Source organism: Laccaria bicolor, genomic scaffold (genome assembly GCF_000143565.1).
Source record: "Laccaria bicolor S238N-H82 LACBIscaffold_4 genomic scaffold, whole genome shotgun sequence".
NCBI lineage: Eukaryota > Fungi > Basidiomycota > Agaricomycetes > Agaricales > Hydnangiaceae > Laccaria > Laccaria bicolor.
In genome coordinates, this window is record NW_001889875.1 from 1,340,881 (window position 1) to 1,366,569 (window position 25,689).

At 48.5% G+C, this 25,689-nt stretch overlaps 12 protein-coding genes across 12 annotated transcripts; 7 read left to right on the top strand and 5 right to left on the bottom strand.

Moving 5' to 3' along the window:
* Positions 1 to 1,606: 1,606 nt before the first annotated feature.
* On the top strand, positions 1,607 to 3,834 carry LACBIDRAFT_292785 (uncharacterized protein; the record flags this gene model as incomplete). The annotated part of the gene is made up of 9 exons (XM_001876530.1): positions 1,607 to 2,058; positions 2,140 to 2,203; positions 2,257 to 2,333; positions 2,383 to 2,620; positions 2,672 to 3,350; positions 3,404 to 3,443; positions 3,500 to 3,618; positions 3,674 to 3,726; positions 3,751 to 3,834. The coding sequence occupies exons 1-9, from the start codon at positions 1,955 to 1,957 to the stop codon at positions 3,832 to 3,834; spliced, it is 1,458 nt and encodes a 485-aa protein (XP_001876565.1). The 5' UTR covers positions 1,607 to 1,954.
* Positions 3,835 to 3,918: 84 nt separating this feature from the next.
* On the bottom strand, positions 3,919 to 7,397 carry LACBIDRAFT_311569 (uncharacterized protein; the record flags this gene model as incomplete). Its single annotated transcript, XM_001876992.1, has 2 exons — positions 3,919 to 7,076; positions 7,130 to 7,397. The coding sequence occupies 2 exons, from the start codon at positions 7,395 to 7,397 to the stop codon at positions 3,919 to 3,921; spliced, it is 3,426 nt and encodes a 1,141-aa protein (XP_001877027.1).
* Positions 7,398 to 7,651: 254 nt separating this feature from the next.
* LACBIDRAFT_311570 (uncharacterized protein) lies at positions 7,652 to 8,384 on the top strand (the record flags this gene model as incomplete). Its single annotated transcript, XM_001876531.1, has 5 exons — positions 7,652 to 7,729; positions 7,787 to 7,842; positions 7,898 to 8,167; positions 8,236 to 8,254; positions 8,316 to 8,384. 5 exons carry the CDS (start codon positions 7,652 to 7,654, stop codon positions 8,382 to 8,384), a joined length of 492 nt encoding a protein of 163 aa, XP_001876566.1.
* A 301-nt stretch (positions 8,385 to 8,685) lies between these two features.
* Positions 8,686 to 10,543, bottom strand: LACBIDRAFT_311571 (uncharacterized protein; the record flags this gene model as incomplete). Its single annotated transcript, XM_001876993.1, has 4 exons — positions 8,686 to 8,892; positions 8,941 to 9,261; positions 9,319 to 9,488; positions 9,547 to 10,543. The coding sequence occupies 4 exons, from the start codon at positions 10,541 to 10,543 to the stop codon at positions 8,686 to 8,688; spliced, it is 1,695 nt and encodes a 564-aa protein (XP_001877028.1).
* A 183-nt stretch (positions 10,544 to 10,726) lies between these two features.
* Positions 10,727 to 11,413, bottom strand: LACBIDRAFT_188614 (uncharacterized protein). Its single transcript, XM_001876994.1, has 3 exons — positions 11,262 to 11,413; positions 10,937 to 11,078; positions 10,727 to 10,846 (listed from the first exon to the last, which is right to left on the bottom strand). Exons 1-3 carry the CDS (start codon positions 11,405 to 11,407, stop codon positions 10,787 to 10,789), a joined length of 348 nt encoding a protein of 115 aa, XP_001877029.1. The 5' UTR covers positions 11,408 to 11,413; the 3' UTR covers positions 10,727 to 10,786.
* A 488-nt stretch (positions 11,414 to 11,901) lies between these two features.
* On the top strand, positions 11,902 to 13,709 carry LACBIDRAFT_311573 (uncharacterized protein; the record flags this gene model as incomplete). Its single annotated transcript, XM_001876532.1, has 2 exons — positions 11,902 to 12,069; positions 12,123 to 13,709. 2 exons carry the CDS (start codon positions 11,902 to 11,904, stop codon positions 13,707 to 13,709), a joined length of 1,755 nt encoding a protein of 584 aa, XP_001876567.1.
* A 1,743-nt stretch (positions 13,710 to 15,452) lies between these two features.
* Positions 15,453 to 16,530, bottom strand: LACBIDRAFT_172170 (uncharacterized protein). Its single transcript, XM_001876995.1, has 6 exons — positions 16,376 to 16,530; positions 16,183 to 16,320; positions 16,038 to 16,130; positions 15,918 to 15,989; positions 15,755 to 15,865; positions 15,453 to 15,698 (listed from the first exon to the last, which is right to left on the bottom strand). The coding sequence occupies exons 2-6, from the start codon at positions 16,316 to 16,318 to the stop codon at positions 15,679 to 15,681; spliced, it is 432 nt and encodes a 143-aa protein (XP_001877030.1). The 5' UTR covers positions 16,319 to 16,320; positions 16,376 to 16,530; the 3' UTR covers positions 15,453 to 15,678.
* A 291-nt stretch (positions 16,531 to 16,821) lies between these two features.
* On the top strand, positions 16,822 to 17,356 carry LACBIDRAFT_311575 (uncharacterized protein; the record flags this gene model as incomplete). The annotated part of the gene is made up of 4 exons (XM_001876533.1): positions 16,822 to 16,873; positions 16,925 to 17,015; positions 17,073 to 17,205; positions 17,261 to 17,356. 4 exons carry the CDS (start codon positions 16,822 to 16,824, stop codon positions 17,354 to 17,356), a joined length of 372 nt encoding a protein of 123 aa, XP_001876568.1.
* A 432-nt stretch (positions 17,357 to 17,788) lies between these two features.
* LACBIDRAFT_311576 (uncharacterized protein) lies at positions 17,789 to 18,619 on the top strand (the record flags this gene model as incomplete). The annotated part of the gene is made up of 3 exons (XM_001876534.1): positions 17,789 to 18,149; positions 18,201 to 18,378; positions 18,439 to 18,619. 3 exons carry the CDS (start codon positions 17,789 to 17,791, stop codon positions 18,617 to 18,619), a joined length of 720 nt encoding a protein of 239 aa, XP_001876569.1.
* Positions 18,620 to 20,283: 1,664 nt separating this feature from the next.
* On the top strand, positions 20,284 to 21,520 carry LACBIDRAFT_246559 (uncharacterized protein; the record flags this gene model as incomplete). The annotated part of the gene is made up of 9 exons (XM_001876535.1): positions 20,284 to 20,335; positions 20,378 to 20,473; positions 20,521 to 20,597; positions 20,644 to 20,729; positions 20,773 to 20,857; positions 20,913 to 20,958; positions 21,011 to 21,080; positions 21,133 to 21,388; positions 21,443 to 21,520. Coding segments are annotated over 9 exons (846 nt in total), but the record flags the coding sequence as incomplete, so codon positions are not given.
* A 596-nt stretch (positions 21,521 to 22,116) lies between these two features.
* Positions 22,117 to 23,866, top strand: LACBIDRAFT_311578 (uncharacterized protein; the record flags this gene model as incomplete). Its single annotated transcript, XM_001876536.1, has 7 exons — positions 22,117 to 22,263; positions 22,314 to 22,526; positions 22,580 to 22,648; positions 22,699 to 23,013; positions 23,062 to 23,136; positions 23,190 to 23,294; positions 23,345 to 23,866. 7 exons carry the CDS (start codon positions 22,117 to 22,119, stop codon positions 23,864 to 23,866), a joined length of 1,446 nt encoding a protein of 481 aa, XP_001876571.1.
* Positions 23,867 to 24,013: 147 nt separating this feature from the next.
* Positions 24,014 to 25,652, bottom strand: LACBIDRAFT_292793 (uncharacterized protein; the record flags this gene model as incomplete). The annotated part of the gene is made up of 3 exons (XM_001876996.1): positions 24,014 to 24,506; positions 24,556 to 24,650; positions 24,704 to 25,652. 3 exons carry the CDS (start codon positions 25,650 to 25,652, stop codon positions 24,456 to 24,458), a joined length of 1,095 nt encoding a protein of 364 aa, XP_001877031.1. The 3' UTR covers positions 24,014 to 24,455.
* Between the last annotated feature and the right edge of the window lie 37 nt (positions 25,653 to 25,689).

Sequence of the window (25,689 nt, forward strand, 5' to 3'; positions counted from 1 at the left end):
TACCGTACATCCTACAATCTAATCTATGATGTATCCTCGAAGTCCCTGGAATGTTCAAAAATCCTTCCACTCGTCGTCCCATTCACTTTTCTTGACGGGGGCCGTTGCTGTGGAGGTAGAATGACTTCCCCCAGCGATTACCGTCGGCGCCAAGCTTGAATGTTGAGGCGACTGATGTCCACGATATTCTCCGAAGAGGTCGTCGTCGTCACCATCGTAGAGCCCAGAAGACTCTTCGTGATCGTTTGGACTCGTCAATGCAATAGACCCATAGCCTAGTCGTGAAGGTCCACCTCCGACTTTATCCTTCACTGTCCCGACGACACCACCAACTGTATCGGCGACGTCGACGCCAAACTGCTGCTTCGACCACTCGTTTGCGGTGCTGCCGACGGCGGCCGCTTTCTTTTGAGCCTCAGTCATGTAGCCTCTGACACTTGCTTGAAAGTTGGGATCGGAAACCTTCTCCATCCCTGGCTGGATGACGTTCTCTGAAACAGCCTTCGTAGCACCAACAACCGCGGCTGTGAATAAGGACCAGCCCTTGCTCAACGCAGCGACGGGGTTTTCTTGGAGCTCGTTCAGAGATGGGGCGTTCGCGGACGACGAACCATATGATGGGTGCTCCTGGCCTGGTGGTGGTGTAGGTGTGCTCCCAAAGCCCGTATAGCGACCCCCCTGTGATGGGGGAAGATGATCTGGGCGATTCTCGTTGACTTTTCCCAAATTAGCAAAGTAGGACTCGTTGAGATTCTTTTGGTCTGTGGATAAATTTGGTGTTCCGCCGGGGGAATTTCTAAATGATGACGGAGAACGAGAATCACTACGAGCTGTGAAAGTGCGCGTCGATGCACGTGATTTACGGAGACCTTGAGCGGTAGAAGGTCCTGGGGAGGACGAACGTGAATTGAGGCCGAAATCAGCAGGTTTGGGAGAGGGGGACCATTCACGTCCAGCCAACATGGCGTCAAGCTAGCAGCGATTCAATGTTAAAGAACATATCTTAGAGCCCAAGTAACGATACACACTTTCTCTCGATACTGGGCGGCTGCCCAACAATGGTATGTGTCATACGGACTCAGCCCTTGTTTATAACCTCCCTGTTCAATCGGCTCGTAGGATTGCATAAAATCTCGGAATGGACCATTTCCACCAAGCTTATATTGAATAAGTATGAGCGTCATAACGTTAAAAATGGCAGGCCCACCTGCATGCGTTTCACTTGCTCATCCTGCCAGGTATCCATAGAAATCGATCGAACGAAGCTAGATAGAAGACAATATAAACAACAGGGTGAAAATTGTTCGTTATCAAGCTAGCCTGATGTGCACGCCGAAGCCACGGTGTACTCCAGCACATTGCAGGCATATGAAGACGGCAAAGCTGAGAGTTGTGATGAGATGAGCGCCAGCAAGGAATAAGGTGATGGTCCAACCTTAAAGAGGCCCATTGTGGATTAGGATTGCTGCAGTCGACACAAACTTTGTTTTTGAGATCCTCTCGTTTCGAGAGGTCGCTGAGAATTCTCTTCGCGGAGGCCTGGTCAGTCATTGACACACAATCTTGGTTGCAATTCGGAATCACGATCACCGTACTACACACCTACCACGTGCGCCTCAATAAGCTGTACCGAGTTTGTACGCCGTACTCCTTTACCTAGAGCGCTACGAACCGGGGACCCTCAAGAGCTATCTGAAGACTACTAGAAGGATTCTTTGCATTGAGGATATTACGTTTGGACTGTTGAGAATCTCAACCACTTCATCCTCAAGGTTTTCTGTGGTGTCTCAACTCTCGCCCAACAAGCTCGTAGACCTTTGGCTCTATATCATTACAACTCTCATAGATTCACTGGCCGTCTCAGTGTTCTTTCCTGAACCGCGTGGGGTTTTACCATTGCTTTCAGAATTAGGGTCTATCACACCGCCCGCTTCTTTTTGCTCGTTATTTCACAATGATACAACACACAAACGCCCGCCAATCTAGCGTCGCGATTGCACCGCTTCGTCAACTCGTCAGCGACAGCCCTGAGCAATGGGGCTACTGGCTGGGACGCAAGTAAGCGTTTCGAATCACTACTCTGAATCACTACTCTGGCACGTTGGCTGATTTACGTTGTTATCATCTTCGTTATCACAGACATTACTCACTCGAGGTCGTCCAGCACCCTCTGCGGGCACGAATGTGTGGCTTTGGGGATAAAGTAGGTTTGGTCATCGCAATCCATGGCTTCTCAAACAAAATAACGACTGTTAGGATCGAAGACCGCTCGCTCCAGCAGCCGTGGCAAAAATGGTTGTCAGACGAGACGACAACAGCATCGTAGACGTGGAGTGAGTTTATGCCAGTTTTATTCAAGGACCTTCTCACTATTTGTGATAGCGATATGGACTGTTCTTTCTTTCTGGTGACCGTCGATCTATGGTCTGAAGATGGAAAGCATGAAACCAATCTTGTCCTGCATCCGTCATCGGTGGATCGTCACATTCCTCCCCATTCCTCCACGAAATCGCGACGGCGGGGGACGAGTTCTTCGGCCCCTCAATCTCGTGCTCCTGCTAATCAAACTCCAAGTGGAGGTTCTACTCCCACTCTCTCTCAACATCGTCCTGGCGAACAGGTTCGCTGTTTTACAAAAGTACATTTTGTCATCTTACATTGAAGCGCCCAGCGCCCGCCTCTCCCACACCCTCACGCTTCTGGTTACAATAATCAAGGATATGTCACACCACACGCGCCCCAGGTAAATGATGCCTTGGGCTTCCCGCCAAGCACACCATACGGTCCCACACAAGCTGACTCTTCTTGGGGCTATCCACCACCGCCGCCCGGTGACCGTAGCACCAGCTTCCCGCACCCCACCTTGCCATCAATACACACCTTGGGTCGCAGCCCATCAAGTTCAACCTCGGACCACTGGAATTCGGAGCCGGAACCGCAAAGCCTTCCATATGGGGCCTGGAACACCGACGCCCCCTACCACCCATCTATCAGCAGCTACTCGAACTCGCAGGTCGATCCTTCAGTTCGTAATCACTCTAATTCGGAAGGTATTGAGAACCCGGGATGGTCTTCATCTGAAGCCACTTCGCCACATTCTCAGGCGGACCATGCCGCCTATGAATCCTCGACCTACCACCATTCTGCTTATCATCCTGCACCTACACATTCTCAGATGGCACCAGGCACATGTTCTTCCCAACATGTTTCAACCGTTCCTCCGCCTCCGAGACATACATACACACGTACCCTTGTTGGCCCCCTTTCAGCAAATGCATGCCGGTTATTAGATGAACATCGGAAACCTGGGATTTTCTTCCTTTTCCAAGACTTGTCTGTTCGTACCGAAGGTTCGTTGCTAACGGGCATTCTTCTGGTGTTTCTATTTGTAACATCATCACAGGAACGTTCCGGCTTAGGATGCGTCTTATGAATGTTGGAGCGTGAGTCGCGCTTATCTTTTTTATCTCGAGAACACAAGACCTGATTCCGGTTTCAGCCCACCAGCGCCAGAAGTGGGAGCTGCGCGAGTCCACAATGATGTCTCGCCTGTTCTCGCCCAAACATTTACTGAACAGTTTACCGTTTATTCAGCTAAACGATTCCCAGGTGTTCCAGGTACCTATAGTAATTTCACCTCAATATTTATTCTATTAAGTTATACTGTACCTAGATACCACCGCCCTCTCCATCGCGCTCGGGAATCAAGGACAGAAGCTTCCCCTGGTGAGCCTTTCATTTCCTGATCAGGCATCGGATGGGCTAAGCGAAGCGTTGGTAGAGGAATCGTCACGCGTCCAACAAGCGTCGGAGACGCAGTGGTTCAGAGTCTGACGACTCTGATGAGGACTAATAACACCAGAGGATCCCCTGTAATCTGCAACTAGTTTCTGCTTGTCATCGCGTAATTATAAGCCGTCATGTTGATCCTGATCCCCATCGGTATAATCGATCATATCGGTTGCGCCCTAGTCTACGTTGCTCTCTCATCTGGAATTGCAGGAGGAGTTGAATGGCGTTCGGATAGTTGGCGAATAACCTATCCAGGAGCTGTCGCGCTTGAGGGCCCTCTTCAGGATCAGAGGGGCGATAATCCGGACTAGTAGTAGTCGTTGGTCTGACGAGACGCCCAGACTCCAGAGTCGACACAGACAGAAGCATGTTTCGAAGAAGGTTAATATGTGGACGCCAGATTTCGAAGGTTGGAACAATTCTTTGTAAATCTTGTAGTGGTTGCTCATATCGTTTGGTATTGATGCTGTCATCTTCGAATTCTGGATATTGAAGCAGACGCGCGGTCGCGATCCTAACTGTTCTCCTTCGATATGCCTGTATGTGCAATGGGGGTTCTGAAGGATCGGGTAGTGGCAAGGAAGTACGGTCAGAGCGAGATAATCCAACCAAAAGTTGTTCGGCTTGGCGTCTCATCGGTATGATGATGTCCTCGATGACTCCAAACGCGCGCTCGAGGTCTCCAGCGCGAATAAAAGCCACCCCAAGACCATTCCACGATAGAGAATCAAAGTGTAATCCTTGTTGCTCGTAGTCCTTCCAAGCTTCCAAGACCTCACGATGACGTCCAGCTGTTGATAGTGCATCAATCAAGATGGAAAGTGGCCGTCCCAAAACTCGTGTGATTTGCGTCCCGGGCGGTGAATGTGTATCATTGAACTTGAATATATCACCGGTATGAACGTGCTCTAGACCCAACCTGTAAAGCTCCGACCAAACTCGAAGAACAGCGTCGGTGTCGGAGACGCGGCGGTAGACGTCGAGGAGAAGAGTCAAGGCAGCAATGGGTGAGGTATCATCGCCGATCTCTCTATATAATCGCTCAGCATCTTCCACTTCCCCTCGTTTTGTATACGCCGCCAGGAGAGGCAAGAAAATGCTGTCCTTCCAGGAACGTCGTCCAAAGGATTTGATTTTCCACTCTTTCTTTTCACTTGAACCGATATTCAGATTTTGAACAAATTGCTCCGCCAATTCTATGCTCTCCCTTGTCTGCTCAGTCGCGTATGCCCTTATGATGGTTCCGAATGTAACAGCATTTGGTTGGAGGTTTTTTGCGATCATTTCATCGTATACCGCTTTCGCATGCTCTTTGTCTTGCTTCCGAAGATAACCAGCCATGATGATGGTAAGAATATAAACATTGATCAGTTTCTCAGAGGCGCCTTGCTCCTCGACCATCCTTGAGCACTCATGGTATATGTCAGAGGCCGCATCTAAATCCCCTGCATCACATGCAGACTGGGCTAATAGCGCGTATGTGTGGGGGTTCGCTCGTATCGACTCCTGGCCTTCGAGTTTGAGGAATAACTTGGCAACAAGGCCGAACGGAGCGCCAATCAAAACATAGGCCTTGAGTAACGTGTTGAAGATGTCGATGGTAAATCCAGGTCGACGTTGCCGATTCTTCGTCAGCCGTCCAAAAAAATCGATGACCCCTTGCCACTCTCCTGCCTCCACATAAGCGTTCATAACAGAGGTCATCATTATAGCGTCAGGAACAACGCCCTCGCTAATAGCACGATGGTAAAGAGCTTCCGCCCATTTATGATCTTGTCGGCGAGCCATCAACGAGATAACGATCGTGTAACATCTTGCATCAGGCATGACACCATCGTCGCGCATTTGTTCCAAGACGTTGGCAGCAGAAACAACATCACCGCGACCGACAAAACAACTCAATAGCTTGGCATAGATAGACAGAGTGGGCTTTAAACCGGCCACTTCCATGTCTTCCAACCATTCGAGAATCCCATCAGTATCATCATCTTTGGAGCAGCCTTCCACTGCAGCAGCATAGTGGAACTGTGTGGGTCCGTTTAGGCGTTTCCCCTCTGGACCATAGGGAAAAATTCTGTCAAAGGCGGCCCGAAGATCCTCGTGTTTCTGCGCCTTTGCGTATGAATGAAGCAATAGGGCCTGATGAAATGCCGCAACCCTATGACCATCTTGAAGCTCTTGGAAATAGCGTTCAGCAGACGCGACGTCTCCGAGACGCGAATACAGTTGAAGTCCTACCATCAGGTAGAATGAATTAGATGGGTCGTAAGGGAATAAGTCGAAGAGTTTGATCGCAGGATCAAAGATATCCTTCAGAGCAAGTTGGCGCACAAGGTGCAATTGCACCGTCGCTGGGGTGTTGATACCTTGTCGCTGTGCTTCATTTAACACGATCAGGGCAGTTTCAGGCTGGCTTTTGCAAAGCACTTTGATCACGAAGTTGACGATGTGTTGCCGATGAAATTTCTCCCAAGTTTTTGACTCGACCAGTAGAAGAGCTGGCTGATCCACAGCACACAGAGCTTTCACAACTGTTTCGTATAGAGACCGAGTGATGTCCGCACGTTGAGAGCGATCTGTGGGCTTTGGTGCCCATGTTAGAGGTGGACCTATCACAGACCAGCTTTCCGACAGGAACTTAAAGAGGCGAAGGGGATCAGAGTATCGAGAGATAGATGAAATGATAGCCTCGTATCCAATGAGCTTGTCACGAAGTTCGGGATCCATCTTTATGATGGATGTTGCTTCTTCAACATCACCTCCCAAAGCCAATGAGCGTACGACAAGACATCGGTGGGATATGGATTCAACCTCAAGCGTAGGAAGATCGAGAATAGTTCGTATTCGATACGCCCAGTCGTCCATTTCATCTGAGGATAGGCCACCTTTAGCCAGCCTTTCAACACTGGTGATCAACTTTTCCAAAAAAGCGTAGAGATCATCAGCTTTCATGCACGACAAAGTGTCCCTGTTCGAGGCGATTGTGTAGGCATTCCAAGCATCCTCAAGGTCAGGAAAATGATCTGACTCCTTGTGAGCGTACCACCGAAGGCGAATCATGGCCTCTTCTTTGGCGGCTTCAGTAGGGATTTCGGCTGGCGTCGGCGTTTCTGTGTCCGATTGCGAAGCCTGAGAGTCCTGTGACGTATGTCGTCTTTGTCCTCCGATGTCTGTAATGAAGCATTTTGGAAACGGTTTGCGGCGAAGGTTCGGGAGCCGGTTGGTCTTTCGGCGAGGGGCCCTTGTAGAGGACAGCTCATCCAGCATTCGCAATTGGTGTCGAGCTGCAAGAATGATCAGTCAGTCAGTCACGACAAATATTGTTGATTCTACTCACCTGGGCAGTTAACTGAATGCCTGGAAACGCAAAAGGACCACTGTTGACACTGCAACACGGAACCTGGATATGAACCGTCAAAAGAGTTCGCGGCTTTCTCCTTCCCCTTTACGCTGCGAGGGCTGGGTGTAAAGAAGTTGACTACCAATGAGGGACGCGTGTGATTCGTGTATCCATTGAATGCTCTTGCCAACGAGGAGGGAGAAGCAGCCACGGTCGCGCGACCAGGACGAAAGGAATTGAGGACAGCCGCAAATGGCTCAACCATAAATTCATCAACACTTGACGAATCCTCAGGGCACCTATAAGTACTTTAGAAATTGATTCAATACATAGAAATAACCTGTCCACCTGCAGCAGAGGAAAGATGTCTTGTTGACTGTGGTGCCGTTGGTCCGTAGCGGATGTCCGTCAATCGAAAAAGTTTGGCGTGCAGTACGCCGTCATGTGATGGGTCACTAATAGTAATAGTTGCAAGCAAAGGTAACAGCACACCATACTTATTACTTACAGGCAATAACTATGTCGGCTATTCAAGTACCATCCCACGAAATTATTCTAGTGCAAAGGGAGGAAGAACGCCAGCAGTGCTACGACGTGGTCAGAGGTTTTCTGTGGACGAACTCAAAGTACGCGATTGACCCGCGGTACCCTTAGCGAATCAAAGTCTTTCACATCGAACAAAAATTCCCTCTCGAAACAGAGATTGATGAGCTTGTGTTGCTTCCTCCTCCTACTCCGTACTCTCTCCTGACAACCATTTCACAGCATGGAGGATGCATCTGCACATTTTCTGCTTCGACTTACACCGTCCCTGGAGCCCATTGGCACCATCCGCGCGTACAAAATCCCAGGCGCGGATTATTACAAGTTAAGTCGACTAGCAGTGCTCAAAGAGTACCGCCGGCATCACTTTGGGCGTGAGCTCGTCCTGTCGCTCCACGATTGGGTCAAGGGCCAAACTCGGCAAAACGGCACCCTTGAATCCGTGAAGATAGTCTCTCACTCGCAAATACCTGTCAAAGGATTTTATGCGAAGTACGTTTTGGTATGCGTGTAATTGTGCAACAAACACGTCAACTCAGATCGCTTTGTTTCGTGCCTAGGTTTGGATACGAGCCAGTGGTAAGCTCAGTGCCTTTTGCCTCGTTGTGTATTGAGTTCGAGATCTCGGATCTGCTCCTAGGGTGCTGAATTCGACGAGGATGGTGATCCGCACCAGAAAATGGTTATTTGCATGCCGTTACAACCGTAATGACGTCGTTATTATCGTAACATATTCAACGAGTGAACCACTATAACTATAGCTATGTACAAGAGGAAAATACGGTAGAGGAGTGGTCATGTATTATATCGTTCATCATCACAAAAAGTGGACTGAACGGCAAATCTAGAAATACAGCATAGGTATATATGTCCTAGGCGTAAACGCCGTCAAAAAGGTATAATATACTTCAAACAAAAAAAGGGGAAAGCAGAAAGCTTCGCAAACGAAAGGCATGACAGGTCGTGATAACATAGCAGAAACATGTAAGAAAATGTGAGACGGTGAAAGATCACCGGTTTGGGTCCTGTTCACCGTGAGACCACGTCAGTTCGTCGTTCTCGTCGCTCTCCGACTCTATCTTGACGGTCGGGAAAGCAGGGCTACCAGGAAGGATGCTGAAATTGATACTTGAATTGAACCCAGTTGTTCCCTCCTCGTATAAACGCCTTGCGGCTTCATACTCCATCTTCTCCTGCTCTGCCTGCGCCAAAAACGGCTGAAGACAAAGTTAGTCATCCTGCCGCTGTTGAAACAAATAGAGTACCTGTCGTTCTCCGTCAGTCATAGACCGCCATTTCGCAGCCGCAAGAACACTTTGTTTGGTCGTCTCTGTTTCCTCCCCGAAAATTTCTCGAACAAGTTGGGGATTGGCACGGATGCGTTGCAGGAACATGAAGTAGGCACTGAGGGGTTTCTTGGGGGCGTTGGGGTCCTTGATATTACTCTTGCGTGACTTCCCAGCCTTACGCTGGGCAGCACGGAAAGCGTTCTCCCGCTTGATGTCATCCGGGGTAAGAGTTCGCATGTAAGCGTTCAGCTCACGCTCCCGTGCCTCCTTCGCGGCCTGTGACCGCCGCTTATAGGGCTAATTTTTGTAACATTTGAGAATGACGTAATCTAGATGAATAAGGGTTCTCCGTACCTCTTTCTCAGCGGCACTGAGGCACGCGTATTCTTGCCCGGCCTCCTTGGCTGCCTGAGCAACATTTAATTTGCGTGTCCCAGAGGCTTGCTGGCGTTGTATCCAATCGGTGAAGTATAGCTGCCACGCGGAGGGTGCCAGCTTTGGCGGACGCAGAACCGACTTCAGGGCTGTGTAAAAATGGGTTAGGAGGGTGGGTAATCATCAGTAACCCGCAGCAAAACTCACTGCTGTCAGACGGTTTCTCGGTGACGGGAATATCCTCCGTAGGCGGTGAACGTTTCTTTCGCCGAACAGTTGCATCACGATCATCAGCTACGCTTGCTGACTCTGACCTGCGGCTGTATGATCGATTCATACTCGATGCATGAGGGTCAGTCATGGCTGGTGCGCTGGAGGATTGAAATATTTGCCCTGCTGAAAGAGAGCCTCGACGTAAAGAAATAGTACGTTGGCGTACTGTCGTGCCGTCGGTCATGGGAGAGTGACGGACTGAAGGGCGAACGTGAGAGGGAGAACGGAGAGAGCTGGGAACTGATTCCCAGAGCTGTGAAGCCCAAGACGGTGTATGGAGGGCTGTATCTCTAGGAGAAACCGAATCTACAATGTTTCGACTCGGCCGGAGATCCTCAAAAGAAGAGGAGGGAGACATAGATCCCGGTAGGGGATGCAAAGCAGCAAAGGATGCTGGAGAAAACGTTCCATCAGCTGAGAAATGAACGTGCTCGCCGTAAGCGACAAATGAAGACGAAGAAGATGGTTGGGTGTCGGATGGGGAAGGGATTGGAATGGGAGACGATGGTGGGAGTTCTGGATCATTAATCCAGTGGGAAAGATAAAGACTACTATCCTCGGGTGACTTGATACCATCAGTGCTGTAGAAACTACTAGAATGACTGTCTGTTGGTGAAAGTTGAGGGCCATACTCGTAGTTTGTCATAGGGATTATGGGAGTGAAATTATAGGCGGGCTTTGGGTCTGCGTCGAGATCTGTGTACGGGTCCCATTGTTGGTAGGGCGGAACATCCTCCAGGTCGATTGGACCAAAGATCATCTGATCTGAATCTGGGGAGGAATAGTGGTCAAAGGAAGAGGAATCACGAGTCGGAGAGAAATAACGAGGGATAATGGATGGGGAGGGCATTGAAGAGGCGAAGAAGGGGTTTTGTCGGTCGCGCAGTTTAAAAGTACTTTCTGTTACGCGAAATCGGGAACCAGATGTCATCCACCGTCGATCAACTTTAAGTAGAAATCGGCATCGGTTCGATATGCGGGAGATTACCATTCTTGACTCGTCCACTTACGAACAGCTTCGAGCCAACTTGGAGCAGTTCACAAAACAGCTTGCCATGCTACACTTGACAACATACGCAAACACCTGAATTAAGAAGGTTCAATCCCGTTCAATGGTTCCCATTGTCATCAATGTCCCAATTCATGTATGGACCGATGAATGTTACTTTTGTATCTACAGTATAACAATTTCCGGTGAACGGTACTTGGAGCTGTTGTACACACTTTTACCAGCCTGACCGGTAACAAGGAACGGACCCGAAAGATAATCATTATCGCAAATCATGAGTGATCATGAGTTCTATGAACAGGGGAAAATACACACCTCCCAGCCAGGAACATCCTTCATAATCTCCTTCTCTCGAGCGATAGCTGCCTGTTGTCGCCGGTACATGTCACGATCTCCCTCCGCCAAGAACAGCGGGACGAGGTGAATTCGCGACCATACTTTCTCTCGTTGAAGTTCCCTGTAAAAACGACGAATCAGCTCAATTTCTCGTTTGAGCCAAGGCCATAAAATTTGATAAGGAGTGGCGGCCGGATCCAAAGGCCACGTTTAGCGTTGAGCGGGATATGCGATGACACGCGCGACGTTCAGCTGACCCTCCCACAACAGACCAGCTCGGAAACAATAGGAAGAGATGACATACCTTCGCTCCAGATTACCCTTTCCAAGTCGATAAAAACCATAGGCGCAGATGGCGGTCACGCCTCCAAGAAGAACGTATGCGCCTGGGCCTTTGTAAGGAAGATTTCGTTTGTACTTGAGGCTCTCGAAGCCCCCTGTCGGGGGCATGTCTCTAAGTACGGCTTGTCAACAGTTGTTTGCCCAGCAATTATCATTTTGCGTACTGTCTATAGGGAACCGACACTGTAAAAGAGTGTGCATTAGTGTTGATGCGTGTGCAGTGTGGGTCAACGCACTCGTATATGATGTTGAAGGTGTGACGGAGGGACAAAGAAGACGGGTACGTGTCACGTGGTAATATTCTTGGCGACGATATAGATTCTCAACCGCTACCGATGGGAGCGCTGGATACTTGGAAAGTTGATTGAAGTATGGTATTTCGGTAGAATTTCAGTAGAAATTTGTTGATATTCCCGTTGAAACTCTGTCGTAGTAGTATACGTGGGTGATGTTGGTTGTTCCTGATGGTGTCCAGAATAGGAAATGTATGAAAGGATGTGTTTTTGGCGGGTTGAACGAAAACACCAACGGAATTCGTGACCCGATATACTCTGCCAACAAGTACTCACGGCTGGGTTAAGGGCCTCCTTTCTCCGCCCATCATGTCCCGCCATCCTTCCCCTGCCCCGTCCAACCCCGCTGCACAGCCCTTGTCCGCTCTTAGACAGAAACAAAAGCCCTTTGCTGTTGGCTCTGCTGCAGGCGCCGACGATGTAATCTATCAGGCAAAATACAAGGAGCTCAAACGAAAAGTAAAAGACATCGAATCAGTACGTTACTCTCTTTCTTCTACCACCGACGCGTACACACCTGGCTAAAACAGGATAATGACAAACTCCACATCAAAGTCATGAATGCTCGAGTGAGCATTCAGAGAATGAAAATGGAACGAGCGTGGGTTTCGCCTTCGACTTTTCTCTCTTCGTTTTTTTTCAACCTTCATCACAGTATTTTGTATGAACGTCTTTCTATCGTTCCACCCTTCCCAGCCGTCCAGGAACGTGGAGCACAGTCCCACTTGGCACAAAGCTTGCCCCCACCCCGTCCTGTCTCGGCCACTCATCACCGCCATGACAGTCGTGATCATCCTTCTATGGAAACCGATCAACCACTCAAAGACTATATTCGCTCTTCGGGTGACAGAGTCAACACTGGAACAGATGGCCGCCTTGGGCCCGTAACAGATTTACATGCTGGCCCCGGGATGGCACTGTCACACATGTCAGCGGTTCATTCTCCTAGGCGTTCCTCCGCAGGGCACGATGGTAGCCGTCACCACCTTCCACAGATGGGACAGTTGCCACCAGCGCAACGATACGAAAGCAGTCGTGCCCATTCGCATTCGCATTCCAATTCCCATGCCAGTCCTCCTTTGCACCACCCTCACGCAAGCTCGTCTCATTCGCGCACCCGATCACATTCTTCTTCCCGGTCTCGTTCCCACCAGCTACCCGCGCAATCTTATCATGGGGGGTCCAGCCACCCTACCCAGTACCCCGAAAGCTTAATACCGGCTCAACAAGTTTTGCATAGCCCCGCCTCCATCGAGAGAGAGAGATCAAGACGTCATGATTTTAACGACCTCTCCGCTTCCCATGATGATCCTCGTCATGTCCATCATCAAGCACCACTGGCACAAATGTCGCCCCGTTCCGACATCAGGTCATCTAGTTACATTCAACCTCAACACCGCGTGGGGCATGCTACCTTCATTAACAGCAGCAGGGACGATCTTCAAGAACGGCACCGCGATCTGGAGAGAGATCGTGAATGGGAACGTGAGCGCGAACGGGACCGTCACGACTCAGGTCGTGGCAGAGAAATTGATACACACTCGGCATCCCGGTCCCGACAATTGATTGACAGAACAGACTATAAGGTGTCCTCACGCAGCCGCGAAGAACAAGCATACTATGCCGATGGCCCGCTTCCCACTGGGTACACTCACCCCTCCCGTTCTGGGTCACCTGGTTCGGATTCAGCCTCTGGTTCTGCAGTTGGCGCAGGCGAAGATCCACCCCGCTCAGATTCACGCAGCCAATTCTATGAACGCGATCATTCACGGTCTTCTTCATATAGACTTCGTCCGGTCACGAACGAAGATATAGATTTTGTGCATGAAGACGGAAGATCTTACTCTCGCGACCATCGGACTGGCGGTGGTATGGGTGGCGGCAGTGGCAATTTCGCGCTGGCAGAACAGAGCCGCACTCTAATGGATGGTAGGAAGAGAAGCCGGAACGACATGGATGTCGTCAGTGACAATGACGCAGAAGGACCTCACGGAGATTCTCTGTATTCTACTGGGAGGTTACAAGAGGATAGGGGTTCAGTGAAACGACATCATCGAGAACGTCATCATCAACACCGGAGTGATGACAATCATGAAGATAACCGGATGACCTCGTAAACCTTTTTGTGGTATTTCCCCTCTCAAGCTCTCGAGAATGTTAATTTGCTATCTGCTTCTCAGAGATATCGTGTTGTATGTTGGATTGCTGTGTACAGGTAGTGTATCTGTTGGTAAAGTCGGCTTGGTATGTCAAAGCCGAACATCATAAATAGAGCAAGGCGATCATCGATTGCTGCGGTCTGCTGACTGCCAATTCACTCTTTGACTCAAGAAGCGCAAATAAGATGGCGAACCATCTCTATGGTGAGAAGATAGTCCTTCGGAATATGTGCGAGTCGGACAAAGCGTCACCCTAATGCGCTTGTTTTCCGAGAGACGGAAACGAAGCGTTCCGAACCCCTGTAATGAAGCGCCTAACGGGCGGAACCATGTTGACGAATTGGTTCAAGAATACCAAGAGAAGGTATACTTTTCCCTCCTATCATATGTTCCCGATAGCCACAAACATCACCATCCCGATAAACTAATGGCCATTGGTTAATCATGGCGTAGAAGGCCCCGCCCCAAACGGGAATTGACGTCAGCCGCTCTTCCCATTTAATGCAGCTGACCAAAGCATGGTTGAGCGCTCCAAAATGCCCGTGAAAATCAGCGGCGTTGTGGACACCGAGGCAATGGCGGAGTTGCGCGATAGGTGAGTTGACCCTATGACTGTTCCAAGAGGGGTAGTATACTTTTTTCCATCCGTAACAATGTTGAAGGATTCGGGTAATGGATCAGTTGGATGTTTTTTTTATAACGCGCGGACTCGGACCAAACCGTCAAATGAGTACGGATGATATAGAGTCCCCAAGCATTCAGCGGGGATGAGGCGAATCCTGGCTTGGTTCGTTATCTTAATAGAATACCTTTAAAGTTTTAGAATGCTGTTAGAAAGCGCGAGGATTTTTGGGCCACGTGAGTCGATTCTTCGAATACTGAATTTTACAGCCACGGAAATGTCAATCGTATTGGTGTCCACAACACGTTCGAGATATGGATTGGTGACGTTCTTACCGTCAAACTAGAAAGTAAGTAGTTGAGCCTGGCTCGGTGGGTTCCCGATTTGAACAACAGCAGAACCATACGTTATTAAAAGTGATGCCCACAGTCAAAGAATTAGGACTGCAACTTGATGACTGACCCGCTGTCATTTCGTGCCCTGTCAAAATAATGTAAGTCATATATGCATGCTGTAAGGTAATTCTTCCCTCGAAAAGGAAAACCATAAGGCGGTCCCGCGCCTAATGGTTCGCTGCGCACAGATGGAAGAAACGGGTCAATGGCAAGCGAAGTCATGACAATATTACTATGTAACCGCCACCGCTCACCAATCTCACGTCCTGTCATAAATGGTCGTGTCCGCGGTGTGCATCCGTGCGACAGGTGGTATAGCCATTGTTGAAATAGGAGAACAATGACATTTCTTTTGACTGCTGTCATATCTAGTTGTAGAAGTTTCAACCATTAAATCGGACCAGTTTGCCGTCGTTTCCCTGCTTGGTATTCCCACCAACCAATTCGTGTGAGACGCCCAAGGCTTGAGTCTGCTTGAGTAAAGCTGTTTAAAGTGGTTGAGAGGTGAAATCAAAGCCACTGGCAAACATGTACAAAGCCAGGCATTGTGCTGGATTCGAGTGCTCATGCGCATTCTAAATAAGATTCGACTGTTTATCGAGACGATACACCATGAAACAAAAAATTCCGCCTTTTCTCTGGCATTTGGTGCTGTTTGACAAAATGGGTTGTAACACTTGTGCGAAGGTAAGTACATGCCAGAGTTTACTTGAACTCGCCTCCGTTGCGCGTTGATCTGCCGCCATACCGTCCACTACAGTATTCAATTCATCAGCGACTACCCCAGGATTGAGGACGCTGCAAGTGATAGAAAATGAACAACGTGTAAACAAGGATCTGCGACGTTACAGTCTACTTGTAGTGTCACTCTATTTTGCAGGGTTCCCAAAATCCATAAATTGAATATGGGTCACCGATAAACGTGATCGGCTGTAGTAAGGTAGCCTGAGACGCATATTCTCATCACAAAAGAACACAACACGCACCATGCAAGTTCGCTGCAATTTCAGACTCAGCTCTATCACCGTTCGCTAAAAGCTTTTCCTTGTTATACAGCAACTCTTCACGAGTCTCAGTAGAAAACTCCTGGTTTTGTGCTAAAGATTGCTTGTCATTGGCAAACTTTTGGAGAAAGACAGAAGGACCCACTCTCCACAATCGCGTCAACAGGACATGCCTCCTGACAAAAGCCGCAATAAATGCATTTGGTCATATCGATATCTAAACTTTGTTAGATACAACATCCCGTCAATTCACAATTTTACGTACCGTATTTGGTGGTCTTCCTTGACCCGTCCAACCGAGCCTCGCTCTCAATTGTAATTGCTTGAGCAGGACAAATAGCTTCACAAAGTTTGCAAGCTATAATGAAGTGTTGAGATGACTGGTTCAAGAGACATGGACGGATGCTCACCGATACAGCGCTCTTCGCCGCTCGGGTATCGACGCAGAGCATGTTCGCCGCGAAATCGAGGAGATAGAGGACCTTTTTCAAACGGATACATGATTGTGTAGGGCGGTCGAAAGAAGTTCTCCATCACAATCCACATTCCTAGATGAAATGATGAATTCGGCGATCGCTATTATGTGTAACGCCTGGCGCGTACCCCGGATGATTTCGGTGAAGAAAAAGAGATGAACTGCTTTGTCCAGCGCACTAGGACCATTCGCATATAGATTTATCTCGTTGCCATGTTTGTCAAATTCGCGAGGCAGCTCCTCGGCATGGTGAACACGAGAAGCAATTCCACTAGTCAGGCCGCTTTCTTTGTCTGGAGAGGTGAATTGCGAACGCGAACAAGTTGAGCTGGAGAGAAGGCGACGAGTGACAAGAGCAGAGCGAGCCGAAGTTGGTGGTAATGACGCAAATATACGGGGTTGCAGGCCTACAAAGGGCCGAGTTCTAGAGAGCGACATGAGAGCAGCAGCGTCAACGATGCCAGCAACAGTGAGATTACGGAAAAGTAAGGATCACGCCTGTCACACGTCGCCAGCCAATCGCATTATCAGAATCTCTAACTCAAACATACCCATAATCTTACAGTGATCTACAATGTCGTCAACAACGAAATCCAAATCGAAGGCCCCGGTGCTTTCTGACCAGGGTAAGCATTCAGTTGCTCTCCTTTGTTCCAAGGCTGAACCGCATCAGCCAGAAATTCAGCAAAATTACATTCGAATGCAGAATGAGCTGCAAGGCCTGGCAGGAAAAATTGGAGAGCTAGAACAGGAAACAGATGAACACGAGTAAGTACTTCATCCCCCCCGCTATTGAGTGGCTGACCCTCGTTTTCGGGTCCGCAGGCTCGTTCTCACCACACTTGATGAGGCACTTGTGCACGAACCAGATCGCAAATGTTTTCGCCTCATCGGTGGGGTTCTCGTTGAGCGTACAGTGAAGGATGTCGTCCCTGCCCTTCAGACGAATCGTGATGGGGCGAGTAGTCACTTTCACTGTTGCCCTTCTTGATAGCTAACCTTGTTCCCCGCAGATTCGGAAAGTCGTCGCTAGTTTAACGGAGCAATACAAGACGAAAGAAAAAGATCTGGATACCTTCAAAAACGAATACAATATTCGACCTGTTTAAATATAACTTAGACTCCTTTTTTCTTACCTCGGTGAGTTATAGAGATGTGAACTCCCAACTCGTTTCAACGCGTCAAGTTTGAGGCCTCAGACATGTTCTTCGATGCCCTTATTCCGTCTAAGGGAGAAATTTCTTGAATTTGCACAGACTTGATCTCACCCTTCAGGAGACTTCGTCAATGTGACTCCTTGTCCCTGTGATGATATACTTCTTGAATCCGCAGGCCAAAAATCGTCATCATGTGCTTGTCAAATTCTAGTCCCCAAGGTGACGGTTTCTAATGCTTGGCGGGAAGCTGATGGTGATCATGTGCAACACCATCCACGTTGATTCGAGCATGAGATCATCCCATCTTGTCTCTTCAAACTATCGTTGTGTCCTGTACTTGTAGGCTTGCTTACGCTCGCCCCCTGTCGCTCTTTTCTGCTCCATATGTTCCTCGTCACTCTCTTTTATGTCTTTATTTCATTCGGCTTCCTTCCCCACTTTTTTGCGTCTGCCGCGCCTCGACCACAATTCACCAAGCACAACGCACTTGCTAGGGGTTTAGTGTCCGACTCTGCGGACATCGCCGCTTTTCTCGCTGGACACAACACTGTCCGCGCTGCCCACAATGCTCCAGCCCTCACTTGGTCCGGCGAGCTTGCGCTGAAAGCGGCGATATGGGCAAATACGTGCCAATTTAGGCACTCCAATGGCCTTTTAAGCAACAAACCGTATGGCGAAAATATAGTGGCGGCGACAGGAGATTTCTCCATCCCCGCCGCCATGGGCACCTTTGTGCAGGATGCTGGTATGAAATTGTATCTTGCTAACTTCTTCTTAACTAAACAGTCGAAATCAGCGGATTATAACCCAGCAAACCCAACATACACCCATTTTACTCAAGTCGTCTGGAAATCCACCACACAACTTGGGTGCGCCGTCTCCAAATGCGATGGTATATTCGATAGGTCGCTTGGAAAAGCAACCCTCTACGTTTGCTTGTACAACCCTGCCGGAAACGTCGTCGGAAACGCGCCGTAAGCAAAATTCCTTGTCGTGGATCCGAGAAATTATTCATCCTCTCGTTACTTGCAGAGCCAATGTACAAGTTTGATTTTTTTTTCTAAAACCAGCGGCTACCTTCTGGCGCCGCCGAATTGTTACGCTGTCCTGCTCAAGTCAGAGATCAGCTCTTCACTTTATAGTCAGCGACTACTCTCATTGTCTGGCACTTTGAGCTCTGCATACCCTGGGGCCAATAAACGATCAAATATATAGCTGGCCACCATCAAAAGTTCAATCAATTATCTTACCTTTTAGAACAATCGGACCTTGAGTTTATGTTAGTTCCATCTCATATTTGATTGCAAATCGGTCCGGAATAAAATTTACTAGACGTACCAGCTTCTCGAATGTGAATGACACCCGCGTTGAAAAAAAAGGGCCTTCTGGGCTCCTCACGATCACAGAAGAATGGGCTTCCATAATCAAGAAGAGCAACCGCAAGGTTTTACGATAGCTGACCTGATACTGAATATCAGATGTGCGCCAGATGCAGATACAAATCACCAGAGAAGTGGGACCATCGCAGCGGGTTTCAAAAAGCAAAGTCCTCCCGTGGTAATGCAATTGCTATCCCTTGCAAAAATGGACACTGTTGAGCCAGTAATACCATGTTTTCATAAATCCGAGTCTCTTCAGCCGGAGAAAGCGGTCTTCGTACGACATACCAAGGTTCCGAGGGCGAAGATTCAAACGGAAGTGTCCTAGTTGCCGCGTATCTAACACGGAAGACAAGAACGAAGTGTTGTCTGCCTCCGTATAGTCCGCCGCGCAATCTTCCCGTTGTGGCCTTGCTGAAATTTCGACATCAGTTGAAAGGGACCAGACTCCTTGCGCGATAACATCTTCAAACGGCTTGTGAGGTATCACCCATTCGCTATGGAATCAGTCGTCGAAGTGTAATAAACTTAATGTGATCATCTGCACCCAGCAATAATTGATAGTCACTCAGAAAGCCCGGAGTAAGAGAAAATAGCCACATCAGACTTGTGCTCTGCAAACCAGCGTAGTGTGTCGGAGAAAGGTGGTCATAACCACGGTTTGTGGTACTACGCAAGTTTGGCGTTTCAATCCTAGGAATGTGTTGAGACCTGTTGCGGGACTACAGTCACTTCGAACCGTTTTCTTTGAGCCAATCGTCTGTTGGCCAGATATACAGTCACCAGTTTTTATGTCGATACCAGAAGCAAGCCCGAGAGTACTGCTCCTCGCTGACAGGGCTTGAAGGGAAGCCTCGCTTATGTTGCCCACGACTCAAGCCTTCTTCCGGAGTGACTGAGAACAGGGATGTGATATTGTGTTGGTGTGACGCAACCTGTGCACAACTTACCTTCACAGGGGCATGCCTTTATAATTAGGCTTTCCCAGGCTCATCAGGAAGATGTCCTTCCGAATCCTTGTGTCCTTCATCAGACTACAATTGTAACCTTCATCTCATCTAGTCCACTACATACTTTGGTGCGAGCAGTGATAGTCCTTGTCAATTGAGTTCCAAGAAGGACTCCTCGTTCCAGTTTTCACATGCAGGCTGAGGATCGACGAGACGAAGCTTCACCAGTTTTTGACAACCTGGATGTCGACCTCTTTGTTAAGGTGCTGGCCAACACCGCTTTCAGTGAGCTAAACTGCGCCCAGCTTTCAAATTCTATTAACCTTCTGCCCTAGGTCCTTTCTTCGTATTCTTTATCCCCCTTTTCTATGTTTTCCAGGGTTTGAAGGTTACCCATCCAGTAGTCCTCCTAAGTTCTGCATATTACGTAGCCATATCAGTCTTTTGTGAGTTGCTCACCATCCGTTCACTATAATCATGCTGACCGCAACCAGGGTTTGTCAAATGGTATTCAAGACTGTATCGCAACCAGGGCAGTCTGCTCTTTGGGCCCGGAGCCCTCGACTGGGGAGAGCAGATAGTGGTTATAACGGGAGGTGGGAGTTGGGAATTGTCTGCGCTGTGACACTTCTAACCTTATACAGGATCATCTGGTGTTGGAGAATTGTTAGCGAATACCCTAGCGGTCAGGAACGTCTCCGTTGTGGTTCTCGACGTAAAACCAATTATAACTGAGAATTGTGAGTCCACGGCCTGGTGTTCTCATTCGCCACTCATCATTCTCTAGATAATATTACTTACTATAAATGCGATGTATCGAAGTGGGAGGAAGTTGAGGCAGTAGCGAAAAAAGTCGTTGACGAGGTAAGTCGAACGGGTACAGCATTCAGCTGGTTTTACTCCTTGCTAGATCGGTCAACCGACGATTCTCATAAACAACGCCGGCGTTGTTCAGGGAAAGCTTATTTTAGATCTAGCACCTGAGGATATCGAACAGTACGTTGGTTCTTCTTAGATTTCCATATCTCATCTTGGACAGGACGTTTGGTGTTAATACCCTTTCTCATTTTTGGATACTCAAAGCATTCCTTCCTGGTTTACTTGAAAAGAAGTCCGGGCACATTGTAGGTCTTTCCTGATTATTCCAATTTACCTCTACAAATATAGCGCCGTCCAAAGGTCACACTATCGTCCGTACTAGGTTTCACTGGATGCGCCCAAATGTGTATGAACAATTTCAGTCTCGATCTATGACCTACTGACATTTAATTCAATAGCGGATTACAATGCTTCCAAAGCTGCAGCCATTTCCTTGAACCGCACTTTACGGTGGGAGCTGGACAATCGGTGCGTCTGTAAGCTATACCACGTCCGCCTACTCTGACTCCTTGGCAATCAGCTACCGATGCCCAAAAATTCGCACCACCCTTGTTTGCCCGGCTCACATCAATACATCCATGTTTGAAACGGTCACTTTTCCCTCCTCCTCCATTTGGAATTTTTTCTTCCCATCGGTGCAACCTGTCGCAGTCGTGAAACGAATCATCGCTGCTCTTGACGAACAGCATTCGCAAACTATCTTCTTACCTTTTTTCGCCAACTTCACCCCATACATCGACCATTTGCCAAGTTTCTTGAGAAATTTCGCGCAGTGGGTGAGTAGAGCAACACCTTTGTATTCAGGTCTCCCGCCTTTATCTCTTTTCCAGCTTTCCGGAGCTGACTATGCAATGTCGAATTTTACCAAAACGTCTGAAAGGCGAGGTAGAGGCTCTAAGGAGGACTAAACGTTTCTAGTAGTTTTATTATTCGTTCATACATTGATAACCCAATCACAATTGAAATGCGCGTCTTCCTCAACAAAGGTTGTTATGCACGGTACAAGGAGATGAAACCGAAAAGCCTTTTGTTATTGCGCATGATTGGGCAGAAAGGAGATCTGGGCATGCGAGCACAATGGATAATCCGGCACTTTCGAACAACGAGTCACTAGGCTGGCCACTGGCCACAAAGCTGTGAAATGCAACATGGCCATTGTCCACTTAGGACAGAACGCGTTTTGCGACTTGGATTCATACCACTTCCATCTCCTATTCATTTCAATCTGTGAAAGTGTTCAGCCTTCCAACCGTGAGCCTCCGCAATCCCCAACTTAGGGGAACAGAACGTCTACGAGCGCCCGCCCACACCAAGCCCACAACTTATCTTTTGTTCTAAACAAGAGTACGACTCAGACGACGACGGCGAGCAACGCCTTACACACTTCAGCTCCAATTTCTGCGCCGCGTACGGGAACACAAGTCCCCACCCCCAGCACACCACGGAGCGCAGGTTAAGTAATAGCTGTTAATAGGAACGCGTCCCTTATTCTCGAAACGAAACCATGCCACCAATCACGTGTGCGCGCCAAACCCTTTCCGAGTTTGCAATCTCTCTACCAACGCAACCGAAATTACCACACGACGTCCAAGATGTATTACTACAGACACGCGAAGATGAGGGAAGTTTAGGAGCAGATGGACGAGACGCGGTGCGTTATGATCCAGTCTGGTTTTCGGTTCAGAGATTCACGTCGCCTAGGTTGAACCCTCTCTGTTCCAACAGGACGGAATCACGCGTATCGCTGAAGTCTGTCGCGGTATCACCGATTCCAGCTTCTCTGGTATACAGCGGCCGCCAAAGGACGTCGATACTACATCATGCCTGCCACGGTCCGCCCCCGTGTGGCGTTTATGTGAAGAAACCGAGGGTGACGACGAACGAGAGAACGGCTCTCGTTCCCTCCATGATATGGTGAGCATCTTCTTTCTCTCGCACTTGAGATATTCTCAATCCCTTTGTTGCAGCTCTGCAGTGTCTCTGCTTCAATCGTCACCAGTGGCACCAACGGAACAGACAATTACGAACAACGTAATGTGAGTGTACCAACAACGCGTCAAGGCCTGAATGATAACTGATCACCTAGTCTTTTCTTCAGAATGATCTTCGAGAGTATTACAGCATTCGGAACAATCTCATTCTCGACTCAACCCACCCAGGCGCGCCCCACATCGTCATCACTCCCGTGGAGGAAACCGTAGAGGACTACTATATCCATTGGGGGAACCGTGTTAATCCCCAGTGGTTAGGCTGCCTCACAGTTCCACCACCTGTCGTATCGACGACGCGTTTATTTCCCCTGAACAATGCAGTGATTTCATCGAAAGCATGCTCTGTCGAATCACCAAATCAACGCCCATCCCTGCAGCTCTCCTTACATACGTCGTGGTTTGATAGAATGGTGCGTTTTTTGGCGTTTCCATTCTCTCGGAATCTAATCAAGACATAGATCAAAACCACGAGTAAAGCACGCCTCGCCTTTCATCTTAGACGGGCCCTGCAAAAGAATCAGTTTAAAGCTGCGGTAAGGATGTGATGAGTACCACCTTATCCCAGTCTGACTCAACCTTCTTCAAGGCTTTCGGTGCGAGTCGTGTAGCAGATGCATTCCGACAAAGATATGACAATCCCGAATTTCTTTCCTCCATCGAGAAGCCGTTTGAATGGGTTGATCCTGCAGAGGTATGTTTGTTCCCTTTTGTATCGACTCGCCCTAATGGGACCAATCATAGCCTCTTCTTCGGCACAATTTTCATCATCGTGGAGTGCTTATCATCGACTCTCTTAGTCCATTTACCATCCCTCACATCATGATCAACGCCCCTCCTCCTCAAGACTTCTGGGTTACCTGGGGAAATGCTACAAATAGTCCTCAAGACGGAGGTTTTGGCCGATATCTTGTCGTTCCTTCACGATTCGGAGTAGTTGACTATATCAATCTGCCGCAATCACCTTGCGAAACTTCAGATTCGAATTGCGAAAACGAGGTAGATCTATCGGAGAGCTCCTCTCCACCTGGCACCCCTTTCCCCGAGACCCCACTATGCGATCAGAGCGACTTCTTCTATATCCAAAGACCCGAGGAGATGATGGATGATTCCAACGAAAACGATCTAGATTCAGAATGTCTGACTCGAGTGGAACCTCCGAAGTTTTTCCTTTGCGACGACGATGACGAGGAAGACAGCTTGCCCCCCTTTGACGATTGGTATCAAAATATTGCCACACGTACTCAATCTATGAACATCAACTAATCGATATCTTCCCTTCATCTCGCTCGTCCTCGGACATTTAATATCCACCTTCACCATCAATCATCCTCTGCATCTCATCATCTTCCACAGCATATACCTTTGCATACCCTGCAACATAACGTCAGTTCTACCATCGCGTTAGTATTCTTACGATTATTTTTGCATAATCCCAATCAACTCTATTCTACTCTCTGTACTTGTATCCGATAACAAATATCTTTATGCTGCGCTTGTGGAATGAAAAGATACGAAAAAATGATAGACTACAGAGAATTGGAAAGAATTGGTGCATATAATTACAAAGCGTGCAAAGATGAGTGATGCATAAATAAATGTAAGAGGATGCGATGACAGGGTAGATGAGAACCATGAAATCATGGAAAGAGAGTGTGGGGGATGTCCAAATGTAAAGGCCGCAGCGATGAAGTATGGGGTAACTAGAAAAATTCAGGGACTGTGAATTTCCAAAACATGATAAGTCTCCAACGCTAGGCAGATTGGACACTAACTAAGGGATGTGAACGAAATGAGCGGAATTGAAATCAAGAAAAACGATCAGATGATATGGTACATATAAAACTTTTGTTCCTCAGCATACGCGGAGGAGACTTTGAGCACGGAGCGCGTGCTTTTTATCAACCTGAAGACAGTCAAAGTGTGTACGCAGTAGGCGGAAGAATGAGATTTACTAGTAAATTGGCAGTTTTGAACGTGGAGCTATACATGTGGTTTATGCCGTTTTCCTCTAAAACTCGCGAGAAGTGATTCACGAGACCGTGCTTGTCTAATTTATTATTATTAGCCAACCGAAGGAGATAAGCTAATCATTGGGCTTACTGAGTCCAAAACGTCGAAGGTCAAGTTGAAGGCATTTTCGGGGAGAAGGTGTATCGCAATCCTCATCGTCGTCCGACGAATCCGCATCTGCCGCGTCTAATTCACCGCTGCACATAACCATATGTCTTTCGTTAGGCGGGAACAAAGTGGCGAGGATGTGAACGTCGGCGGTGAGCGAGGATCCCTCTTGTGTTCTGGTAAAGCTAAAAAATAGTACCTCGTTCCTGATTGGGGGTGTCGGTGCGTGCGCGTGAGAGCGCGTTGCTTTTCTGGGAGATAATGGTGTCTCAGGCGATAGGGGATGCTTGGATGGGGGTTTGAGGGGTGATGGGGATATCAAGCTGGGTAAATCGGTGTAGGAGCGGGAGGCTAACGAATCGAGTGAGGTGACAGAAACATTTTGAGGAGAGTGCGAGAAGTAGCCATCGTCTTCACTGTCCGAAGACGATGAGCTTGAAGAAGCAAGTCCGCCGTCGCTTACAGATACAGGTGCGAATGGATCCAAGGGCGGGGGGCTAAAAGGCAGAGGAGAAGAGGGCCGCTGAGGTGAGAGGGGTATCAGATCTGGAAAGGCAACTAGTTTTATGATTTTGAGACCCCAACTGTCTACAGCTAATTCGTCGGACCACCCAACGCAAGCAAGGTCGGGGTGGAGTATGCGAACCTCACCTGAGGTTGGTGAATGCGCTTTGCTACGGGGTGATGTCGACTTCGGAGAAAGTGATTCCTTTGAAATATCTTGACGGGGTTGCGAAAGTGCCGATGTGTCAGTACCACTCCGAGACCGCGTGAGGACCGTTTTTGGGCTGTGGGAAGGAGCGGATGTAAAATCGTGAATGGAAGACCTGTCGTCACTTCCAGGCGAAAGTGATGGTGATGTTGGACGAGTTGTAAAGGGACTTGGATCGGCCGAGTATAGATTGAACCCAGCAGACGCAAAGTGATTCATAGCCTCCTGTAAGCGGCACTCTTTTACCTAGTGAATA

Excerpts from the sequence above, each read along its gene's own strand:
- LACBIDRAFT_172170 (XM_001876995.1), bottom strand. The coding sequence starts at position 16,318 with ATGTGGATTGTGATGGAGAACTTCTTTCGACCGCCCTACACAATCATG. Across the intron at positions 15,990-16,037 it reads AAGGAAGACCACCAAATACG|ATATCGATATGACCAAATGC; the intron begins GTACGTAAAATT and ends AACAAAGTTTAG. Across the intron at positions 15,699-15,754 it reads AATTGCAGCGAACTTGCATG|CCGATCACGTTTATCGGTGA; the intron begins GTGCGTGTTGTG and ends ACCTTACTACAG.
- LACBIDRAFT_188614 (XM_001876994.1), bottom strand. The coding sequence starts at position 11,407 with ATGCCCCCGACAGGGGGCTTCGAGAGCCTCAAGTACAAACGAAATCTT. Across the intron at positions 11,079-11,261 it reads AAGGGTAATCTGGAGCGAAG|GGAACTTCAACGAGAGAAAG; the intron begins GTATGTCATCTC and ends TCGTTTTTACAG. Across the intron at positions 10,847-10,936 it reads AGGATGTTCCTGGCTGGGAG|GCTGGTAAAAGTGTGTACAA; the intron begins GTGTGTATTTTC and ends GTTACCGGTCAG.